This window comes from Mus caroli, unplaced genomic scaffold, assembly GCF_978045245.1.
Source record: "Mus caroli unplaced genomic scaffold, Mus_caroli_1 scaffold_2, whole genome shotgun sequence".
Lineage (NCBI taxonomy): Eukaryota > Metazoa > Chordata > Mammalia > Rodentia > Muridae > Mus > Mus caroli.
This window is the reverse complement of record NW_028227257.1, coordinates 16,512,472-16,531,893: the sequence shown is the minus strand read 5'-3', so window position 1 is coordinate 16,531,893 and position 19,422 is coordinate 16,512,472. Positions and strand designations below refer to the sequence as shown.

Genomic DNA, 19,422 nt, shown 5'->3' with positions numbered 1-19,422 from the left:
ATGCTCTGAAGTAAATGATAAATGTCTGATAATAAAGGTTGCATAATAAAGGACTGAAGTTGGCATGCCTTTTAGTTGGTATGCTTTTTTTGGGTTCTTATTATCTACCACGCTTCTAACTCTCTCTCTCTCTCTCTCTCTCTCTCTCTCTCTCTGCCCAAATCCCTTCCAAACCCCAATACTAGTTAGAAGAGAAAGGTTAGAGGGTTAAGGGTGGGTAGAACACTTTAGACTACTTCCTGTTGATTTAGGGGTGTCAGGTTCCTTGGGACAAGTCCAATTTTCTTGTCAGGCTGTCTCCAATTTCTTGTTGTCGCTTTTCTCATAACCACGTGACAAACCACAGCAAGAGGAAGCAGCAGCAGGAGCAGGCGCAGCTGCCACAGGACCTCTTGAAGCTCTCCCATTTAATCCCTCTCCAGAGGCCCCACAATTCAATTATCTGCAGCTGGCAAAGTCACCCCCTGCTAGTGCATGAGTCAAATCATAACCACCTGCTAGTGCATGAGTCAAATCATAACCACCTGCTGGGAAGCAGCCTCTTCTCCCAGACCTAGGATTAAAACAAAACAAAACAAAATTCTCATATACATAACTGGGTTTTTAAAACAAAATTCTCACTACTTTAAAGAAATTTTACCAATAGAAGGCTGATCATCCCTTTTTGAATTGTATTGCCTTTTCTCCCCACTTTAATTATTTTGTCTAGCCTGACCTTTAGCATTCCCAAATAGCCAGGTGTCTAATTATATTTATCATTTCAAATGCAGGATGTTGTGTTCCAGTGGCTTACAACAGGAGACATCCACCTCAACCAGATCGATGCTGAGGACCCAGAGGTAGGAGACTGCATTATAGAAATGGAAGATGGGTCAGCTTCTCAGAACCACTTCCAAAGGAACAAAGATCTCTCTCAACTCACCCCTAAGACAGTTGGAAGATGGTTTGGAGAAATGGCTCAGAGGTTAAGAGTACTGGCTGTTCTTCCAGAGGTCCCAGCAACCACATGGTGGCTCACAACCATCTTTAATGGGATTCTATGCCCTCTTAAGTGTACTCACATATATAAAATAAATAAATCTTAAAAAAAAAAAAGACAGTTGGAAGAAATTAGCTAACCGTAGGATTGATTGAGTGCTTCCATATAAACCTCAGGGTTTACTGTTTGTTCTCTGAAGACTGAGAGGGCTGTGGCCAAGCCTGACAGCCTTAACTCAATCCCGGGATTGACACAATGGAAGGAGAGAGCCAGCAGCTACACAGTGTCCTCTTCCTTCCCCTGCATGCCTTGACACACATGTCCCCACTCATATGACAAATAAATAAAATGCAGAATAAATGTAAAGAGAACCAGTTAGGTCAGTTAGTCATTCTGGGAGCACTCTGTGATGTTTCTGTTTGGATGGAAGAGAAAGAGTCATGGAAGGCCAGAGAAGTAAACAGACGGCTGGCCTGTTTGCACTTCCTGAGCTGTGTGCTGGGTTGTCAGTATTCTCGCTCGACTCATGTCCTATTAAAGACTGAGTTTCTAAAGCTGCCACATGGTGCTGGGAAAGGCATTTATCTGCCTTTTTTTTTTTTTTAATTTAAAAAAAGTTTGAGGATTGGGAAAGGTCGTTTGTTTGTTTGTTCCCCTTTTTTGTTTTTGTTTGTTTATTTGATTTGCTTTGCTTAGGCTAGGTTTCATGGCTTTGGCTGGCCTGGAACTCAAAATGGAGACCAGGTTATCCTTGAATTCACAGAGCGCCACCTGCCTTTGCCTCACAAATACTGGGATTAAATTGGATCTAGGGCTACAGAAAAAAAAAAAAAGTGAATGTATCTTATTATTCCTATAATGCTCAGGCAAATCTCCTGTGCTGAAGCTAAAGATTTTGTGTTTGTTTGGTTTGTTAGTTTGTTTTGTGGTGGAGTTTCTTATATGCTGAGCATTTAATGTCAGAGCCATCCCATGGCCCTTCAGATGACCATGTTCTTTTTTTTTTTTTTTTTTTTTTTTTTTTGGTTTTTTGAGACAGGGTTTCTCTGTATAGCCCTGGCTGTCCTGGAACTCACTTTGTAGACCAGGCTGGCCTCGAACTCAGAAATCTGCCTGCCTCTGCCTCCCAAGTGGACCATGTTCTTTTTTTTTTTTTTTTTTTTAACTCTTTTTTTTTTTTAAAGATTTATTTATTTATTATATGTAAGTACACTGTAGCTGTCTTCAGACATTCCAGAAGAGGGCGCCAGATCTCGTTGCGGATGGTTGTGAGCCACCATGTGGTTGCTGGGATTTGAACTCTGGACCTTTGGAAGAGCAGTCGGGTGCTCTTACCCACTGAGCCATCTCACCAGCCCCGACCATGTTCTTTATTTGAGACAGAATACCACTGTGTGGTCCGTGTTTGTCTTGAGCTCACAGCAGTCTTCCTGTCTCAGCCTCCTGAGTGCTGAGATCACAGGCTGTTCTGCCATATCTAGCTCCATAGCAGGGCTTTTTGTTTTTGAGCTCAACCCTGAGCCAGCTACTTCTACCCCTCTCTCTGCCGTCATTAGCTGCGTGTAGTTCTTTGTCTAGGGATGGGACGCGGTAAGATTTGCCCCTTCCAAATTACCCTGTCTATTGGTCTTGGCCATTGTTCAGGTCTTGTTTTAGGCTGCCACTTTGTTGAGGTACCAACAAAGTATTGCTTCTGTCATTTATGAGAGAGAATCTCACAGCAGACTTCCTGGTTCTCTGACTCTTACTACAGTCTCTTACAGTCTTCTTGGAGGTTTCCTGAGCCTTAGTGCAGCTTTAAACTATTTCAAAGTGTTGAGATTACAGGCATACATTAATAGGTAATGCATTCACACAGTTCTGAGTTTAAAAAAAGCATACATGTGAATAGCCTTCCTTCTGTCTTTCAGCCAGGCTGTTTTATTATTTCCCTCAAGTGACATCAAACATATTGTCCCATAGGTTCTTTGGAGATAATTGATACTTAGAGTTCTTTGGAGATAATTGATACTCATCTATGTGTGCACTTTCATTCCCTTATCTTTTATGCAAGTGATATTGCACACACTATATGTACACTATTTAGCACCTTTAAAATTACCACTGGAGGCCGGACGATGGTGGCGCACACCTTTAATCCCAGCACTCAGGAGGCAGAGGCAGGTGAATTTCTGAGTTCGAGGCCAGCCTGGTCTACAGAGTGAGTTCCAGGACATCCAGGGCTATACAGAGAAACCCTGTCTCGAAAAAAAAAAAAAATTACTGTTGGAGCTGAGTGTGATGGCATATACCTGCAGTCCCAGCATTCGGGATATGGAAGCAGATGGATCAGAGCTTCAAAGTCAGCCTTGGTTAAGTAGTGAGTTCCCATATATGTTCCTGGGCTACATGTGACCCCTGGGAAAAACTACAAGTGAAGCATGTTCCATGAACTTTCTTGAAGAGCCTTCTATCTGTTAGTTTATTAAAGATTTATTCTCTTTCTTGGTGTATGTGTGTGTGTGTGTGTGTGCATCTGTATATGTACATGTACATCATATGCAGATGCCCAAGGTTGTCAGAAGAAAGCATCAGCTCCTGTGGACCTGGAGTAACAAGTGGTTGGGAGCCTTCTGACTGATGTGGGTTCTGGGAACCAAATCCAGTCCTCTGAAAAGCTCTCAACACTGAGCCGTGGTTTCCCTTGTTTATACTGCACTGTATTTAACAGTGGCTTGGTGAGGTGGAGATCTAGAGTGGAGGTTTAGATGCTCCTGGTCTTTTACCATTACTGGCCCAGAGCACAGGCTATCTCTGTCTCTGAGAAGTGCTAGAGATATCCTTGGCTGGGGAGAAGAATGGCCATGTGATGTGCAAGGGGAGAGAGCAGGCAGGGCCCGAATGCTGGAGGTGTGTATGTTATAGGAAGAGTTTATGGGTTTTTTCTTTTTTTTTTTTTTTTAAGATTTATTTATTATATGTAAGTACACTGTAGCTGTCTTCAGACACTCCAGAAGAGGGAGCCAGATCTCGTTACGGATGGTTGTGAGCCACCATGTGGTTGCTGGGATTTGAACTCTGGACCTTCAGAAGAGCAGTCGGGTGCTCTTACCCACTGAGCCATCTCACCAGCCCTATGGGTTTTTTCTTATGTCCAGTTTCTCACTGTAATAAATAATAAAAAAGTTCTTCATTAAAATAACCTTAAGGAGAATTGTTTTTGACAAAGTTGAAGTGATTAAAAAGGATATTGATGGATAAAGGTGGAGATGTGAGTAAATTTGAGATCGAAAGTTGATTGCCAAGAATTCAGGAAAGACCATGATAGTAAAAGGGAACTAGTCAAGTCAGCCTGGCTCCAGCTGTGCTCAATGGTGCAATTGTGTAATTGAAGAGTTGGACTCTGCCAGTCCAGTGAGCTTTGTGCCTTTTTCTGCATAAAGTGTTCAGTTGTCAGTGATGGCAAGTGGTGGGTCTCTTGGCAAGGAAATAGAAGTTCTGTAGATTGAGACCCAAGATGGTAGATGCTCGACAGATTAAACTCCCATTTACTTGTGCTGAAAGGAACTCTCTTTTGGCTTTTAGATTTCCGACTACACGATGGTACCAGACACAGCCACCCTCTCAGAGCAGCTCCGAGTGTGTCTCCAGGAGGGCGATGAGAATCCCCGTGACTTTACCACCCTCTTTGACCTGTCCATTTACCAGCTGGACACCACCTGCCTCCCCAAGGTCATCAAGTTAGTACTGAGGCTGCCTGGGCTGCACTCTGCACTCCACTCTGTTTGGCTTGAGAACCTGAGCCTGGGGATAGGAGTTAGGTCACACAGCTGTAACGGGATGACATTCTCAGATCTGTGGAAGTCAGTAGGGAAATTGGTGTGGGGTGTGTGGATGAGGTAGGGGAACTGCTATTAATTACAATCTCCTGTGTTCCAGGATCTACAGGACATTAGAGTAACCAAGCCTTTTCCACTTCACCAACAGCTTTTCTTGGTTAACACAGAGTCCTGGGTTCCCGGCATATAGTACACAGACTTGTGTACTTCCCTTAGAAGCACTTAAACATGTTAGAGAGAGCACTGAGGCTCCTGGGGCTTGTCCATCACAGCCTATAGACACATGCTGGCGGACTCTTTCCTCACAGAGATCCTTTAAAGCTCAGGTACACGTCCTAACTTCACCTGCTAGCACTCCTCGTCTAGCCAGTCAGTGACAGACGGGTATTGTGTGTGCAGCTCGGTGCAAAGGCTCCTGCCTAACACGTAAGGCTCTCAGTTCCATTCCTGATACTGAAAAAACTGTTCTGGCTATTTTTGGAAAACAGATGAGAGCATGCACTTGTGCTACAGGTCTTTCCTGGTTTCTCACAGATTGGACCCTGTCCCTGAGTTTCAGCTGCTCCCTTGCCAGGACTTATACCACATGGGACAATGGCACTTGCCGCAGAGTGCCCTATCCCAGTGGATTCAGTTCCTAAAACCATTCTCATCCAGATAGCATGCAGTGTACAGCTTAGCAGCACAGGTTAAAGAAATGTGTTGAGCAGGGTGTGCTGGTCTAGCCTGGGAATATCAGCATGGGCTGTGGAGAGAGAGATGGAAGGAGGATGACTGAGTTCAAACTCAGCCCAAGCTACGTAAGGAGAATGGTCTTGCCTGTCTCTTAAAAAAAAATCAGCGTTGGAAGTTTCTTCAAGTCTCTACACCTCTTGCTTCAGTAATTATGCCACAGTGTAGATCAAGTGTCTTGAAGCCTAACTGAAAAGAGTTCAGTGACTCTGCGTAGCACAGGGTCAAAGCACATGGTGTGTAGTAGGGAGGTGCTCACTGGGAGTTACTTGTCTTCTCTCCATGGGAATCGGTCCTTTTTTACTATAAGTAACTGCGAGCTCGTGCAACTCCTAGTCCAGTTTGATTTTCTCCTTTTTCTCTTCATTCAGTTGTTTTGAGACACTGTCTGACCCTGTGATCCACATCCCTAGGAAGGGCTCTCCCTTGGCCTGAGAGCATGGAGGCAGTGATTGGTAGCAGTAGTTCAGGCAACCAACCGCCTCTCTCCTGCAGGAAGTTGTGTGCTCACTGCCATTTGCTTCTCACTGACTTTTGAAAGGCTGCAGATATGTACCAAATGTTCATGAGGGGGAGGTAAGAGTTGTCAGCCTATAGTCGCCGCACTTACGAGGCAGACAAGTCAGATTCTGTCTCAGAAAACCTAAATGAGTAGAAAAAGGAGAGAAATTAAACTAGACTAGGAGTTTGTTTGCAGAATTACCTTACAATACAAAAGGGCAGTGAGGGCACAGCAGAAGCCATAGCAGCCCCTTGAGCTTGGCCTTTGGGTCTCTAAAGCCCTCTTACGTATTCCCCACCTCGCTGTGACAATGAAGGACTCGAGCCCCTTCTGCCTAGTCTTTGCTGCCTCCTAAAGCTTTTTCTTTTCTTTTCTTTTTTTTTTTTTTTTTGGTTTTTCGAGACAGGGTTTCTCTGTGTAGCCCTGGCTGTCCTGGCACTCACTTTGTAGACCAGGCTGGCCTCGAACTCAGAAACCCGCCTGCCTCTGCCTCCCGAGTGCTGGGATTAAAGGCGTGCGCCACCACGCCCGGCTGTTTCTTTTCTTTTTTAAATTAGATTTTACTTTGTATTTTAGGTTGGCCTGAAACTTACAGTGTAGCCCAGGCTGGCCTGGAATGATCTTTTTTCCATAGCCTTTTGGGTACTGGGCTACACATGTCTGACTCAGCTTAGAATACTTTTCAAGATAACTTCCCCCTCTCTTACTCAGGCTCCTCTGACTAGCCCTACTTCCAGTCCCCTTTCTGTCTGTCTGTCCTTGATTTGTTTTTCTTCATACTACTTGTGAATACCTCGCTGTTACCTAGTGTTCTGTGTGCCGTGTGTCTCTTCTCAGGCGAGCCTCCTTTGTGTCTCGTTGCCACAGTGTGCGTGTCAGTCAGGTCCGCAGTGATGTGCAGTCAGTACTCGCTGAGGAAAGTGAACACAGGGAAGTTCATATGCTCCATGTGCTCGCTCCCCAGAAGCAGCTCATACTGCACTGCTGTCTCCAGTAGGAGAGACAAGTCCAGAGACACAGTGAGCCACAAGGGTCCCAGTACACGTGGGTGAAAGCCAAGGCCGCTGGGATGGGGTGTGAGGGCGTTCTCCCAGCTCTGACAGGACTGCAGGTCCCCAGAGAAGGAAGGACCTGCAAAGGTGACTCTGCAGAAGCACTCTCTTTTCTGGGCATCACAGTGCATTTTGTTTTGTATGTTATAGTTTGGTGTCTGTCTCTGTGATAAACACATGACTGGAAGCAGTTTGGAGAGAAAGGGGTTATTTAATCTTACACTTCCAGGTCATCGAGGGAAGCCAGGGCTGGAAGCTTAAGGGAGGAGTGTGAAGCAGAAACGACAGAGGCGTGCTTTCCTGGCTGGCTCACTCTGGACAGTCTGCTCAGAGGCTGGCACTGCCCGTGGGGCTGGGCCTTCCTATATCAGCAGTAGTCAAGAAAATGTCCCACGGGCCTACCTGATGGAGGCAGTTCTTCAACTGAGGCTCCTACTTCTGTGTGTCTGTGTGTCTGTGTGTCTGTGTCTGTGTGTCTGTCTGTGCACGTGCTCACATAAGGACAGAGGACAACTTACAGGAGTCAGTTCTCTCTTTCTGCCATGTGGGTTCTGGGGATCAAACTCAGGTCATTAAGCCTGGTGGCAAGTTTTTTACCTGTTGAGCCATCTCACCAGCCCAGAACAGATGTTTTGTTTCGTTTTGCTTTCTGGAAGCATTGAGGCTTTACATTTGTTGGGCTTATGCCCCGTCACTGAACTGTTTTCCAGGCTCTTTAGACGACACACTTTGGATGTTTTCTGCATAGTGTTACTGTGCCCATAGTGTGAGCAGTGAGCTGTGCTTTACCAGTGTCTCCCCTCCATTCCCATGTTTTGTCTGCCTATTAACCCAGGGCTCACGAGGAACTAAATGTGAAACATGAACCACTTCAGCTCGTCCAACCTCAGTTTGAGATGCCGCTGCCAGCCCTTCAGCCTGCGGTGAGTCTGTACTATGCATGGCACGCTCATGGAGTCCCAGCGCATAGCCTGTAAGCACACTCAGACACCACATCGTTAGCATTCTCTATAACTTCCAAGTGGAGAGGGCCTGAGGAGTCAGAGCATGGGCTTTCCTGGCTATTGAACTATTCCATCTTGAGGGCGTGGGGTTGGAAGGCATATATGAGACTGCCTCAGTGCCCTAGTCACTTTACTATTGCTGTGAAGAAACACTATGGCCGGGCGTGGTGGCGCACGCCTTTAATCCCAGCACTCGGGAGGCAGAGGCAGGCAGATTTCTGAGTTCGAGGCCAGCCTGGTCTACAAAGTGAGTGCCAGGACAGCCAGGGCTACACAGAGAAACCCTGTCTCGAAAAACCAAAAAAAAAAAAAAAAAAAAGAAACACTATGACCAAGGCGGCTTATGAAAGAAAAGCATTTCATTGGGAGCTTGCTAAGTTTCAGAAGGTGAGTCCGTGACCATCCTGGTAAGGAGCGTCAGCATACAAGCAGGCATGGCATTGGAGCAGCAGCTGAGAGCTTACATCTGATCCACAAGTTGGAGGCAGAGAGAGCACAAGACTGGGCCTGGTGTGGGCTTTTGAACCTCAAAACCAACCCTCAGTGACACACCTCCTCCAGCAAGGGCATACGTACCTCCTAATCCTTCCCAATATAGTTCTACCAACTAAGGACCCAGGGTACAAATACCTGAGCCTATGGTTGCCATTCTCATTTGAGCCACCACACTGGGTATTGAGGTAGAAAGCCTTTGAGATGCCTGCCCAGGCATTGGGCACTCAGGTCCTTAGTTTGATTTTAACAGCCTGGGGGCAGCTGCAGTGTGACTTGCTGAGAAGTCATGAACAACCTTGTTCACCCTAGAGGACACTGGTGACAGACTAAAAGCACGATTCCACCCAAGTCCTCTGTGGTAAACCAGTGAGGTATTTTAAGTTGCTTACGTATATGAGCATGGTGAGGAGTTCTGCCCAGGAAAGCAGGAAAGGGGGACTTCTCAGTGAGCTGCATCACCTAAAAGCCCGACCCCAGCATAGGTGAATACTCAGGGAAAGTGCATCTTGGAGTGTCCCACCTGAGAGCAACACCCACCTTTGCCCACAACGTGTAGCTTGTCTAACCTCCAGATAGATTGGTGAGTCTTGTAACTTTGTCAGCTTCCTACCCTTGTAAGTTTCCGAACTCCTCTGAGTCTTTGTTTTCCTCTCCTGGGCAACGTTTCAGTTGAGAAGCAACAGCTACAGGACAGCAGCCATGTGTTCAGCATTGTGCAACTGTTGAGTACAGCATTAACTGAACATTGGCTATCTTTCCCTATCCCCATACATCCTGGGATCTTTTTGTTTGTTTGTTTGTTTGTTTGTTTGTTTGTTTGTTCATTCATGGGGGGGTGTTTTTCTGAACTTGCTTTGTAGACCAGGGTGCCTTCAAACCCATAGATTCACTTGTCTCTGCCTCCTTAGTGCTGGGATTAAAGGCATCCGTACATTCTGGAATCTTAAAGAGCTAGTTTGTTAATTTGCTAGCTTGAAATTGTTGATGGTGATGTTTATATCCTTAAAAAAACAGGCAAATCCTACAGGTTAGGTTACTTGTCATGAGAGCTGGTAGTTACCAGCTCAGGGATGGGTCATACCTGGGGATGTTAAGTTTAGCCCTTTCTATACTAAGATACATCTGCTTCCCCAGCAACTTCTGGTCCTAAAGAACACATAATAGCTAGCTGACTGTAGTGATGTGCACCTGTAAATCAGGACTCAGGAGGCTGTGGCAAGAGGACCAGAAGTTTGGGGTCTCCCTGGGATGGATATGTGGATATATATATATATATATATATATATCTCCATCAAGATCCTATCTCAAAGAAAGCCATGAGTATATAGGAACAAGTTGTGATGTCACTGCACAACCCTTAGTGCCAGGCTTGGCTGAATCCATGGCACTGTTATAGTGGCTTGGTCAGTTTAGTGGTGTGGTTAAAGCTGGTTCTGCTTGGTTGCTTACAGGAGACTCATCCATACTTGATATGGGCCTAATGGATGAAGTGGTAGAGCTGGGAAGGCTCCTCCCAGGGTGGAGGCTCTGTCAGCTTCTCATTGCTCATGCTCTTGTCACTGCTAGGCTCTGAGAGACTCTTGGCTAAAAGACTGCACTTCCCCTAGGTCTTCCCTCCGAGTTTCCGGGAGTTGCCGCCCCCTCCCCTGGAGCTGTTTGACCTAGATGAAACATTCTCCTCTGAGAAGGCACGCCTGGCTCAGATCACCAACAAGTGTGAGTACTGGCCAGTTACATTGTTTCTCTTACGAGTTTTATTTACCATGAACCTCTGTGACTTGCATAAAGAGAATACTTAAAGATGGTTCCTGGAGAACTGAATCTGGGTAGATGATTGATGCTTAGCATGTCTTCATTGCATGTGAATGCGGTCCTCTGAGGTCAGTTAATCTCAAGCATGGTGCAGAAGACTGAAGTGTCACTCTTGACCCCCATAGCCTCTTGGTTCTGATGAACTAAGTGACCCAAGTTGAGTACTAACCCTGGCATCCATTTATCCGACCTGGGTCATTGGTCACAGGAACATTTAGATTAGAAAGATTCACAGGCTGGCAAGATGGGTCCACAGGTAAAGGAGCTTGTAGAGAAAGGCAGATTACCTGACTTTCAGCCCCGGAACCCACTTGCAAGTGGAAGGAGAGAACCAACTCTATAAAGTTGTCCTCTGACCTCCAGGTGGGTGTCATGAACAAACCGCTGCCCTAGCACACTCACAGGTAATAATAATAAAACAATTAAGTATTCTTTTAAAAGACAAGAACAGAAAAAGGAGTCCAGGCCAAAAGATTTCTAGACTTCAAATTGAAGTGTCTTCCTGCCTGTTGACCCTCCTGATATGCTCAGTCTCTAGCACAGCAGACAGGCCTGAACCCAAACGACAAGAGACATAAAATTAACCACCCACTGCAAGCAGCGGCCCGACTCCTAAAAACACAACTTAAGGGAAAACATGAGCATACACAGATGAAATTATTTATTTTAAAAATGCAACAAGCTGTACATTATAGTGATGTCTTTAATACCAGCACTCAGGAGGACGCAGGGGCAAACAGATCTGTGAGCTCCAGGACAGTCAGAACTATATCAGAGACCCCATCCCTCAAAGAAAAAAAAGCAACGAAGTTGGGAATAGCCTTCATGGCTACTAGAAAGGAATGGTAGTCACTTGTCTCACATTTAATCTGTGGTATGGACCTTGGTTAACAACAGTTCACATAATCCAGCACTCAGGAGGCTAAGACAGGAGAATTACTGAGTTCAAGGCCAGCCTTGGCTACAGTGTGCTACCCTAGCTCAAGGAGAGCAGTAATGACTACACACACATCTTAGATATAGGACTGCTAGGAATGGCTTTATAGAAGACCATTGTATGACAAGTACATTTTTCTTTGTGTTTTTCTAATTTTCAGGGGCTGAGATGAGGGTTGAGAAGGGTTCATGTAGCCAGGCTGACCTTGAACTCAGTATGTGGCTGAGACTGTCTTTGAACTCCTGACTCCCCTGTGTCCACTTCCCATCAGGCCCTGCTTCTTTTTGGTTTTTGAAACAAGAGTTTCACACTGTATTGTAACCTGGCTTTTGAAACTCAGCTAGGTCACTTCCGCTGGCCTCAAATTCATGGCAGGCCTGATGTAGCCTCTCCAATGTGTGAGGACAAGTATGAGCCCCCTTATGTCAGTCCCCGCTGTTCTCTGATAATGTACAGTAAATGGTGGGGTTGTTCTGTTTACTAAGGAGTGAACCCACAACTTTACTTTTCTCTAATAGTCTTATGATAAATGCCACTCCTCCTCCCTGGGGACTGGAGCTTGGACCTCAGCACTGCAGTGTGGTACTCTACCACTGAGCCATGTCCTCAAGTCTTATTTTTCTTTTATATGCCAGAGTCTTCCTGTGTCACCTAGGCTGGTCTCAAATTTGTAATCTTCTTTCCCCAGCCTCCCAAATGCTGGGATTCTGGATGTACACCACCAGGGGTTGCATAAATGTTACTTTAAACTTTGTATCTGACCTTTTCACAGTGCCCTTTATATTTAGAACCCGGTACCTTGAGTCCCTACGGCTGCTGTTGTGCTTTGTGGTGTGCAGTGCTTGATTTGGGGAGTGGGAAAGCTAGAACAGACCAGGCTGGGGGTGTTGGCTCACTCCTCTAATCCCAGCACTCAGGGAACTTGTCTAAGGCAGGAAGATTGTTACAAGTTTGAGGCCAGCCTGGGCTATGACATGAGAGTGTCTTGCTGAAGAATGACAAAATATGCCACCTTTGCCTTTATCTACGCAAGCAGCACATCTGTGATGACATCACTGTAGGAAGAACTGAGTAGTGAGCAGAAGAGAACACTTCAAACCCAGTGTCTGGATTCTGGACAGAGTGGGTTAAGGGTTAACCAGACTGTTCTGTGTTTAGGTACTGATGAAGACCTGGAATTCTATGTCAGGAAGTGTGGCGACATTCTTGGAGTAACAAGCAAACTTCCAAAGGATCAACAGGATGCCAAACATATCCTTGAACACATCTTCTTCCAAGTGGTGGAGTTCAAGAAACTGAACCAGGAGGCCCACTGAGGTGGCAGCCCTTCAGGTGATGTCACTCACTCTTTGCAACATTCATTAGTTCTTCAGTGCTTACTAAGTGTCTGTCTCCCAGATGAACAACAGATGATGATCTTTCGAGAATGGAACTTCTGTTCTAGCTGGAGGGTCCCCACAAACAGTAGCGTAATCTGTAAGCAAACACTTAGACGCCAGAGGATGGTAAGTGCTGTGGTGTAGAAACAGTAGAGCCAGGCCGGAGGGATCTAGCGTGCCAGCATTCAGCAGAGTGAGCAGAGCTGGCTCAGTACACACTGATGCCAGTGTCTGCTGTGCTGTTTGTGTCAGAACCTATAATGGCACTTGAGTGACACATGGTTGCTGTGGCAGTGGGCAGAATCTGTCCTGGAGTTGTAAGAACTTCATCCTGGGCTTAGAATCAGCCTTCAGACCAGCTAATCCCCACTTATCCCAGCTAATGGTGAGTTTGAATCGAATTAATGTTCAAAATACCAAAGAGTTCCTGTTTCAGGCTCTGAATTTAAATAAAATAAAATTCTGTGTTTCCTGGCTCATCTGGAACATGATATTGATGTGACTGAAATGGCATTCCAGAACTTCTGACGACTGTAAAGCACCTTCTGCCCGCCCGCTGAGCTCTGGTTTTGAATTCTTCTCAGGAAAGTATCTGTTCTTGTTTTTCTCTAACGCTGTGGAAGGTTTGCCCATCCTCTGTAGTGCCCAGATGGAAGAGATGATTCATTGGCATAAATTAAATCTGTGATTGAGCTTTTGTAATTTATAAAACGGTATGTCATTGATATCCTTTTTTCTCATTCCTGCTCAAGATTTGAATCTCTCTTTTTTTTTTTAAAGATTTATTTATTTGTTATATGTAAGTACAACAATGTAGCTGTCTTCAGATACTCCAGAAATGCCAGATCTCATTACAGATGGTTGTGAGCCATCATGTGGTTGCGGGGAATTGAACTCAGGACCTTCGGAAGAGCAGTCAGTGCTCTTAACTGCTGAGCCATCTCTCCAGCCCCAAGATTTGAATCTCTTATTGAAGATGTACCTAGTGCCCAGTGTGGTGGTGCACACCTTTAGTCCCAGCACTCGGAAGGCAGAGGTAGGTGGATTTCTGAGTTCAAGGCCAGCCTGGTCTACAGAGTGAGTTCCAGGACAGCCAGGGCTACACAGAGAAACCCTGTCTCAGAAAACCAAAAAAAAAAAAAAAAAAAAAAAGAAGATGTACCTCATGCTTGAGCTTGTTAGAATACTGTGCAGACTTCTGGGCTGGTTCAAAATCAGATGAGAGCCTAGCAGGAAGTTACTGCTCAAGCTAAAGTTGATTCCATGGACTAATTTTTGAAACAATACAAAATAAGGCACACGTGTAGCATATTCCTTTCATCCCAGCACATTTTGAGAGCCAAACACAATAGCATATGATTGTAGTCTCAGCATCTGAAAGACTGAGGCAGGTGAATTGCCAGCCTAAGCTATGGAGACCTTGTTTCAAAAAGAAAAGAGTGGGCCTGGAGAGATGGCTCAATAGATGAGAGCTGTTCTTACCAGGGTTCCAGTTCCCAGCACTCAGATATGGCTCACAGCCATCCATAACTCCAGATCAGTGATCTCTCTCCCTCTTCTGGCCACACAGATGGTGCACATAGCTGCATGTAGGAAAAACACACAAAATAAAATAAATCTAACAAAAATTAAGGACATGGGGGCAGTTCAGGTGTTAATATATAGGACAAAGGTGGTGATGACATTATATAATGAAATACTCAGGAGACACGCACTGTTCCACTGATCTGTTCCCCATCCACTATTGCCTTAAGTTCAGAACCAGTGTGGCTCATGTCTGCAGTCCAGCACTTTCAAGGCTGAGGAAAAGGATTGCTGAGGGTTGAGAGGATCCTGACATACCAAGTTAATTCCAGGCCAGCCTGAGCCATACAACACACCCCTGTCTCAAATCAAAGGAATCCACAGCTACCTCTAAACACCAGCTAGTACAGTATAGCACCCCTGTATTCATAGCTACTTGGGAGGCTTAAGCAAGAGGATCTAGGCTGGGCTAGAGACATAAAGAAACTCTACTCCACAGCAACAGAAACCACAGTGTCCAAGCATCAGAGGGCTGTTTAAAACTCTGTTGTTCGTGTGCCTTCTAGAAATTTGGGGAATGTTGTTTGTTTGTCTACTTGTTTATTTGTTTGTGTTTTTTTTTTTTGAGACATTGTTTCTCTATGTAGCCTTGGCCATACTGGAACTCCCTCTGTAAACCAGACTGGCCTCAAACTCAGAGATTTGTCTGTCTCTGCCTCCCGAGTGCTGGGATTAGAGGCCTCTGGCCACCACCTGGCTGGCTTTGTTTGGTTTGGTTTGTTTGTTTTATCTATGGATTTCTGGGCTTATTGGCATAAGCCTTTAATCCTAGCACTCGGGAGGGGGAGGTAGAGGCAGGCAGATCTCTTGAGTTTGGGGCCAGCCTGGTCTTCATAGCTAGTTCTAGGATAGTCTGGGCTACACAGAGAAACCCTGTCTTTAAAAAAACGTTTTTAATTTTTTATTTTATTTTATGTGTATGCAAGTTTTATCTGCATGTTATGTATGTCCACCATGTCTGTGCCTGGTACCAGTGGTTCTAGAAGAGGGCACCAGGTCTTCTGAAACTGAAATAAAGCAATGTGTGTCACTAAACTCTGGTTTAGTTTTAAACTAAAAAAAACTAACAATGTAAGTCTTGAGCAGTGATCTATAGGCTGTAAGGGGAAAGAACTCCACCCTCTTCAGCCATCCAGCTGCCCTCTTTGCAACCAGTGTTACCATAAATGGAAATATATGCTTTAAGTTGACAAACAGGGACAAATCTGTGTGTTTATAAACTTGCAATGCTGAGAGCTAGGACTCCCACTGCATAGAGGGGAATCAGCTTGAGTTTCGGCCACTAGAGGCCGCCAGCTCTGCCGATGCACGCTGTCAAGCTGCGGAGACTGAGGATGAACTCGCGCTGGGAAAGAGCCAAGGTGCTGACTGACCGGTCTTCAGGCTCCATGCTTCTTCCAGTGAGTCTGGAGAGACCCCTAGAGTGATGCAAATGGAGAAAACTTGCTGTGTCCCGCTGCGAGCTTCTCTTCTCTTCAACCACTGTCACGTTTTTAAGTGGGATTGCAGTTTCAGGAGTTTTATACAGATGGCAGCCATCATCCTGGTCTCTGGCTTCTTTTAGCAAAGCATTTCAAAATCAATTTCTCTCTGTAATTTGTTTACCCAGGCAGTTGTTGAGGGTTTGGGATGTCTTCAGTTTGGGGCTGTTGTTAATATACATGTGAAAGTCTGTGTGGGCATATACATTTATTTTTGGAAGGTTTGACCGTACAATGGGTGTATAGATGAAAGGTTTCCCTTCCTGTTTTGGGGGAGCAGTTTTGGGTGGGTTTGATTGGTTGATTTGCGGTGTTGGTTTTTGAGAGTTTCACTGTAGAACCCAGGGTAATCTGGAATTTACCATGTAGGACAAACAGGGCTCAAACTTTCAATGATGTTCCTGCTTCTGCCTCTGGTTGCAGGCCTGGTTTATGTGGGTAATAGAGATCACACACAGGCCTTCATGCCTATTCAGGGAACACACTACCAAGATTCTTTCTACCCCGTCCCCCACTCCCCAACTCTTGCTTTATAGGCCAGCCATTGGATCTTTAGCAACCTTGCCTACACCTCCCAAGTGCCATGTGCACAGTTTTAGTTACAGCTGTGTGCTTGTCTTAGTTAGGGTTTCATTGTTCTGAAGAGACAACATGACCAAGGCAGCTCTTAACTGGGGCAACATTTAATTGGGGCCGGCTTATAGTTTGAGTGGTTCAGTCCATCATCATCATCATAGTGGGAAGCATGGCAGTGTGCAGGCAGACATGATGCTGGAAGAGCTGAGAATTCTACATCTTGATCCCAAGGCAACCAGGAAGAGACTACTTCTTCCCTGCACTGGGCGGGACTTAAGCATAGAACCTCAAAGCCCACCTCCCCAGTGACTCACTTCCTCCAACAAGGCCACACCTCCTAATAATGTCACTTCTCATGGGACACATATATTCAAGCCACCACGGCACTTTAGTTATTCTTTTCCTTTCTATGAGACAGGGACTTATGTTGCTTAGGCTGGTCTTGAACTCTTGGACTTAGTTAATCCCACACCAGCTTCCTTCTAGCTGGTAGTATAGGCCTGTGTGATACCTATATTTATGTCTTTAGAAAACAGCTATGGGATAAAGCAGATTTAAAAGTTTAAGATGGGCCGGGCAGTGGTGGCACATGTCTTTAATCTCAGCACTTGGGAGGCAGAGGCAGGTGGATTTCTGAGTTTGAGGCCAGCCTGGTCTATAAAGTGAGTTCCAGGACAGCCAGGGCTATACAGAGAAACCCTATCTTGAAAAAAAAAAAAAAGTTTTAAGATGGGCTATAGAGCAGTGGTCTAATGCTTCCTAATGCTATAACCCATTAATACAGTGCTCATGTTGTGGTGACCCCAACCATAAAATTGTTTTCATTGTTACTTCGTAACTGTAATTTTGCTACTGTCATGAGTTAATTGTAATGTCAATATCTGATATGCAGTGTATCTATATGTGACTCCTGTCAAAGAGTCATTTGACCCCCAAAGGGGTCGTGACCCACAGGTTGAGAACTGATGCTATAGCATGAGTTTCATGCCTGGGTTACATAGAAAGGCCACCTCCAGGGCCTGGAGAGATGGCTCAGCGGTTAAGAGCACTGACTGCTCTTCCAGAGGTCCTGAGTTCAAATCCCAGCAACCACATGGTAGCTCACAACCATCTGTAATGGGATCTGATGCCTTTTTCTGGTCTGTCTGAAGACAGCTACAATGTACTTGTATATAATAAATAAATAAATCGGGCTGGTGAGATGGCTCAGTGGGTAAGAGCACCCGATTGCTCTTCCGAAGGTCCGGAGTTCAAATCCCAGCAACCACATGGTGGCTCACAACCATCTGGAACGAGATCTGACTCCCTCTTCTGGAGTGTCTGAAGACATCTACACTGTACTTACATATAATAAATAAATAAATTTAAAAAAAAAGTTAAAAAAAAAAATAAATAAATCTTAAAAAAAAAAAACAAGGCCACCTCCCATCTCTTTTCTTTCCTTCCTTCCTTCCTTTCTTTCTTTCTTTTTTTTTTTTTCAGACAGAATCTCACTAGTTGGCTCTAGGTGGCTTCAGTTTACAACTCTCTTGCCTCCTGAGTGCTAGGATTACAGAAGTCCATCAGTATTTCATGAACCTTTCCTGGGAGACTAGAATGTTCATTTACCCCAGACAGGCACCGCCCACAGACCAAAGTAAAGGCTCACCCGAGTCCTTTTTGGAGAACCACTGAGTTTACTGGGCTGACTTGCAGAACTCACTGGGACATTGAGCCCCTCCCACCCCCACCTCAGCTGTGAAGATGGAGTTAACGCAAGGAGGGCATGCTATGTTCTCCAGCCTGAGTCTACAAGACTTGGTAGACAGCTGGGAGGGAGATGTAGGAAGGAGGTGAGGATCTCAGGTGAGGGTCTAATGAGCTTCCCCCCCCCCCCCCCACCTTCTGTGAAGAAATATCAACTAGCCATTGAGGGACACTTCGAAGAGTCAAAGCTGCTCTGATGAAGTTATTAAGGGCTGACGAGGCTTGGAGAATAGCCTTCTAAGATAACTTCGTTTTAGGATCTGACGATGTAGTCTTGGCTGGTATGGAACTTACTGTGTAGACCAGGCTGTCTGTCCTAGAATGCTTGCCTCTGCCTCATGAGTGCTTTCTTACAGGTATGTGCTATTATGCTCAGCCTTTTTCTTTTTATCCTTCTCCTTTCTTCCTCCTTTCCTTCCTTTCTTCCTTTCATTCTTTCTTTCTCTCCTCCTGCTTTTGTTTTGATGATGTTGCTACTGCTAGATATTACTTAGGTGCTCATGGCTACACAAGCGCTGAACCTCTTAAGTCACATTATTAACCCTCTTTTTACTTTTTGAAAGATTTTGGCCTTGAACTTGTTATCCTCCTGCCTCAACTTCCCAAGAAGATAGGATTCCCGATCTGTGTTATGTCCATCTTTTGTGCTTTTGGTACTTACTGCATTTTGAAGAGAGCGCCAGATCGACTGTGATCTGAAAGGAGGCAAGAATGGCTTTGAAGTCTTGCCAGTCTCTGAGAATCCTCCTCACCTACCCCTCCTCTTGGTCTTTTCCTCTCTCCCACCCACCTTCTTCCCCGCCCCCTCCACTTTTTTTCTTTTGATCGGGAATCTCCCTAGATAGGGAGCTGCTTGAACTTTCCATTCTTCTGCCTGAGCCTTCCAGAGTGCTGAAATTTCAGGCATGCACCACTACTGCAAGGAGAATTACCTTTGGGGTACAGGGTCTCCTTATATCTCAGTCTGGCCTGGAAGTCACAGTGTAGTGAAGGCTGGTCTTGAACTTGGGATTCTCCTGCCTTGGACTTCCGAGTACAGGGATTAGACAGGTGACACCATACCTTGCATAGATTTTCAAATCTTTCTCCTCCCTGCTAAGCTATGGGTGTTCTTTGTCATTCCCTACATTGTCCACTCTGCCAATTCCTAAATAACCCAACTCGTTAGAACCGAAAGTGATCTGATTGGGTGGGTGCACACAGCTTCCTTCTGCCAGCCCAGCACCTGTGTGATCAGTGCAGTTTACTGAATGGCTTTTCGTCTTAGTTTGCTTAGTGGGTTGAGCTTATTTATAGGTTGGTTGCCTGGCAGGTAAAGGCCCAGA

The 19,422-nt window shown here is 45.4% G+C and overlaps 2 protein-coding genes across 3 annotated transcripts in view; both read left to right on the top strand.

The window, feature by feature from the left end:
- The window catches only part of Ift52 (intraflagellar transport 52), a 28,744-nt gene extending 14,879 nt beyond the window's left edge, over window positions 1-13,865 (top strand). For both annotated transcript variants that reach the window (XM_021149303.3, XM_021149314.3), the window contains exons 9-13: window positions 771-839; window positions 4,544-4,698; window positions 7,919-8,006; window positions 10,190-10,298; window positions 12,490-13,865. In XM_021149303.3, coding sequence (XP_021004962.1) covers window positions 771-839; window positions 4,544-4,698; window positions 7,919-8,006; window positions 10,190-10,298; window positions 12,490-12,647 — 579 coding nt within the window. In that variant the 3' untranslated portion in view covers window positions 12,648-13,865. The remainder of the gene's footprint in view (window positions 1-770; window positions 840-4,543; window positions 4,699-7,918; window positions 8,007-10,189; window positions 10,299-12,489) is intronic.
- The window catches only part of Mybl2 (MYB proto-oncogene like 2), a 38,706-nt gene continuing 32,272 nt past the window's right edge, over window positions 12,989-19,422 (top strand). Inside the window, exons 1-2 of the mRNA XM_085835236.1 lie at window positions 12,989-13,027; window positions 13,697-13,746. Of these exons, the coding sequence (XP_085691362.1) occupies window positions 12,989-13,027; window positions 13,697-13,746 (89 nt within the window). The remainder of the gene's footprint in view (window positions 13,028-13,696; window positions 13,747-19,422) is intronic.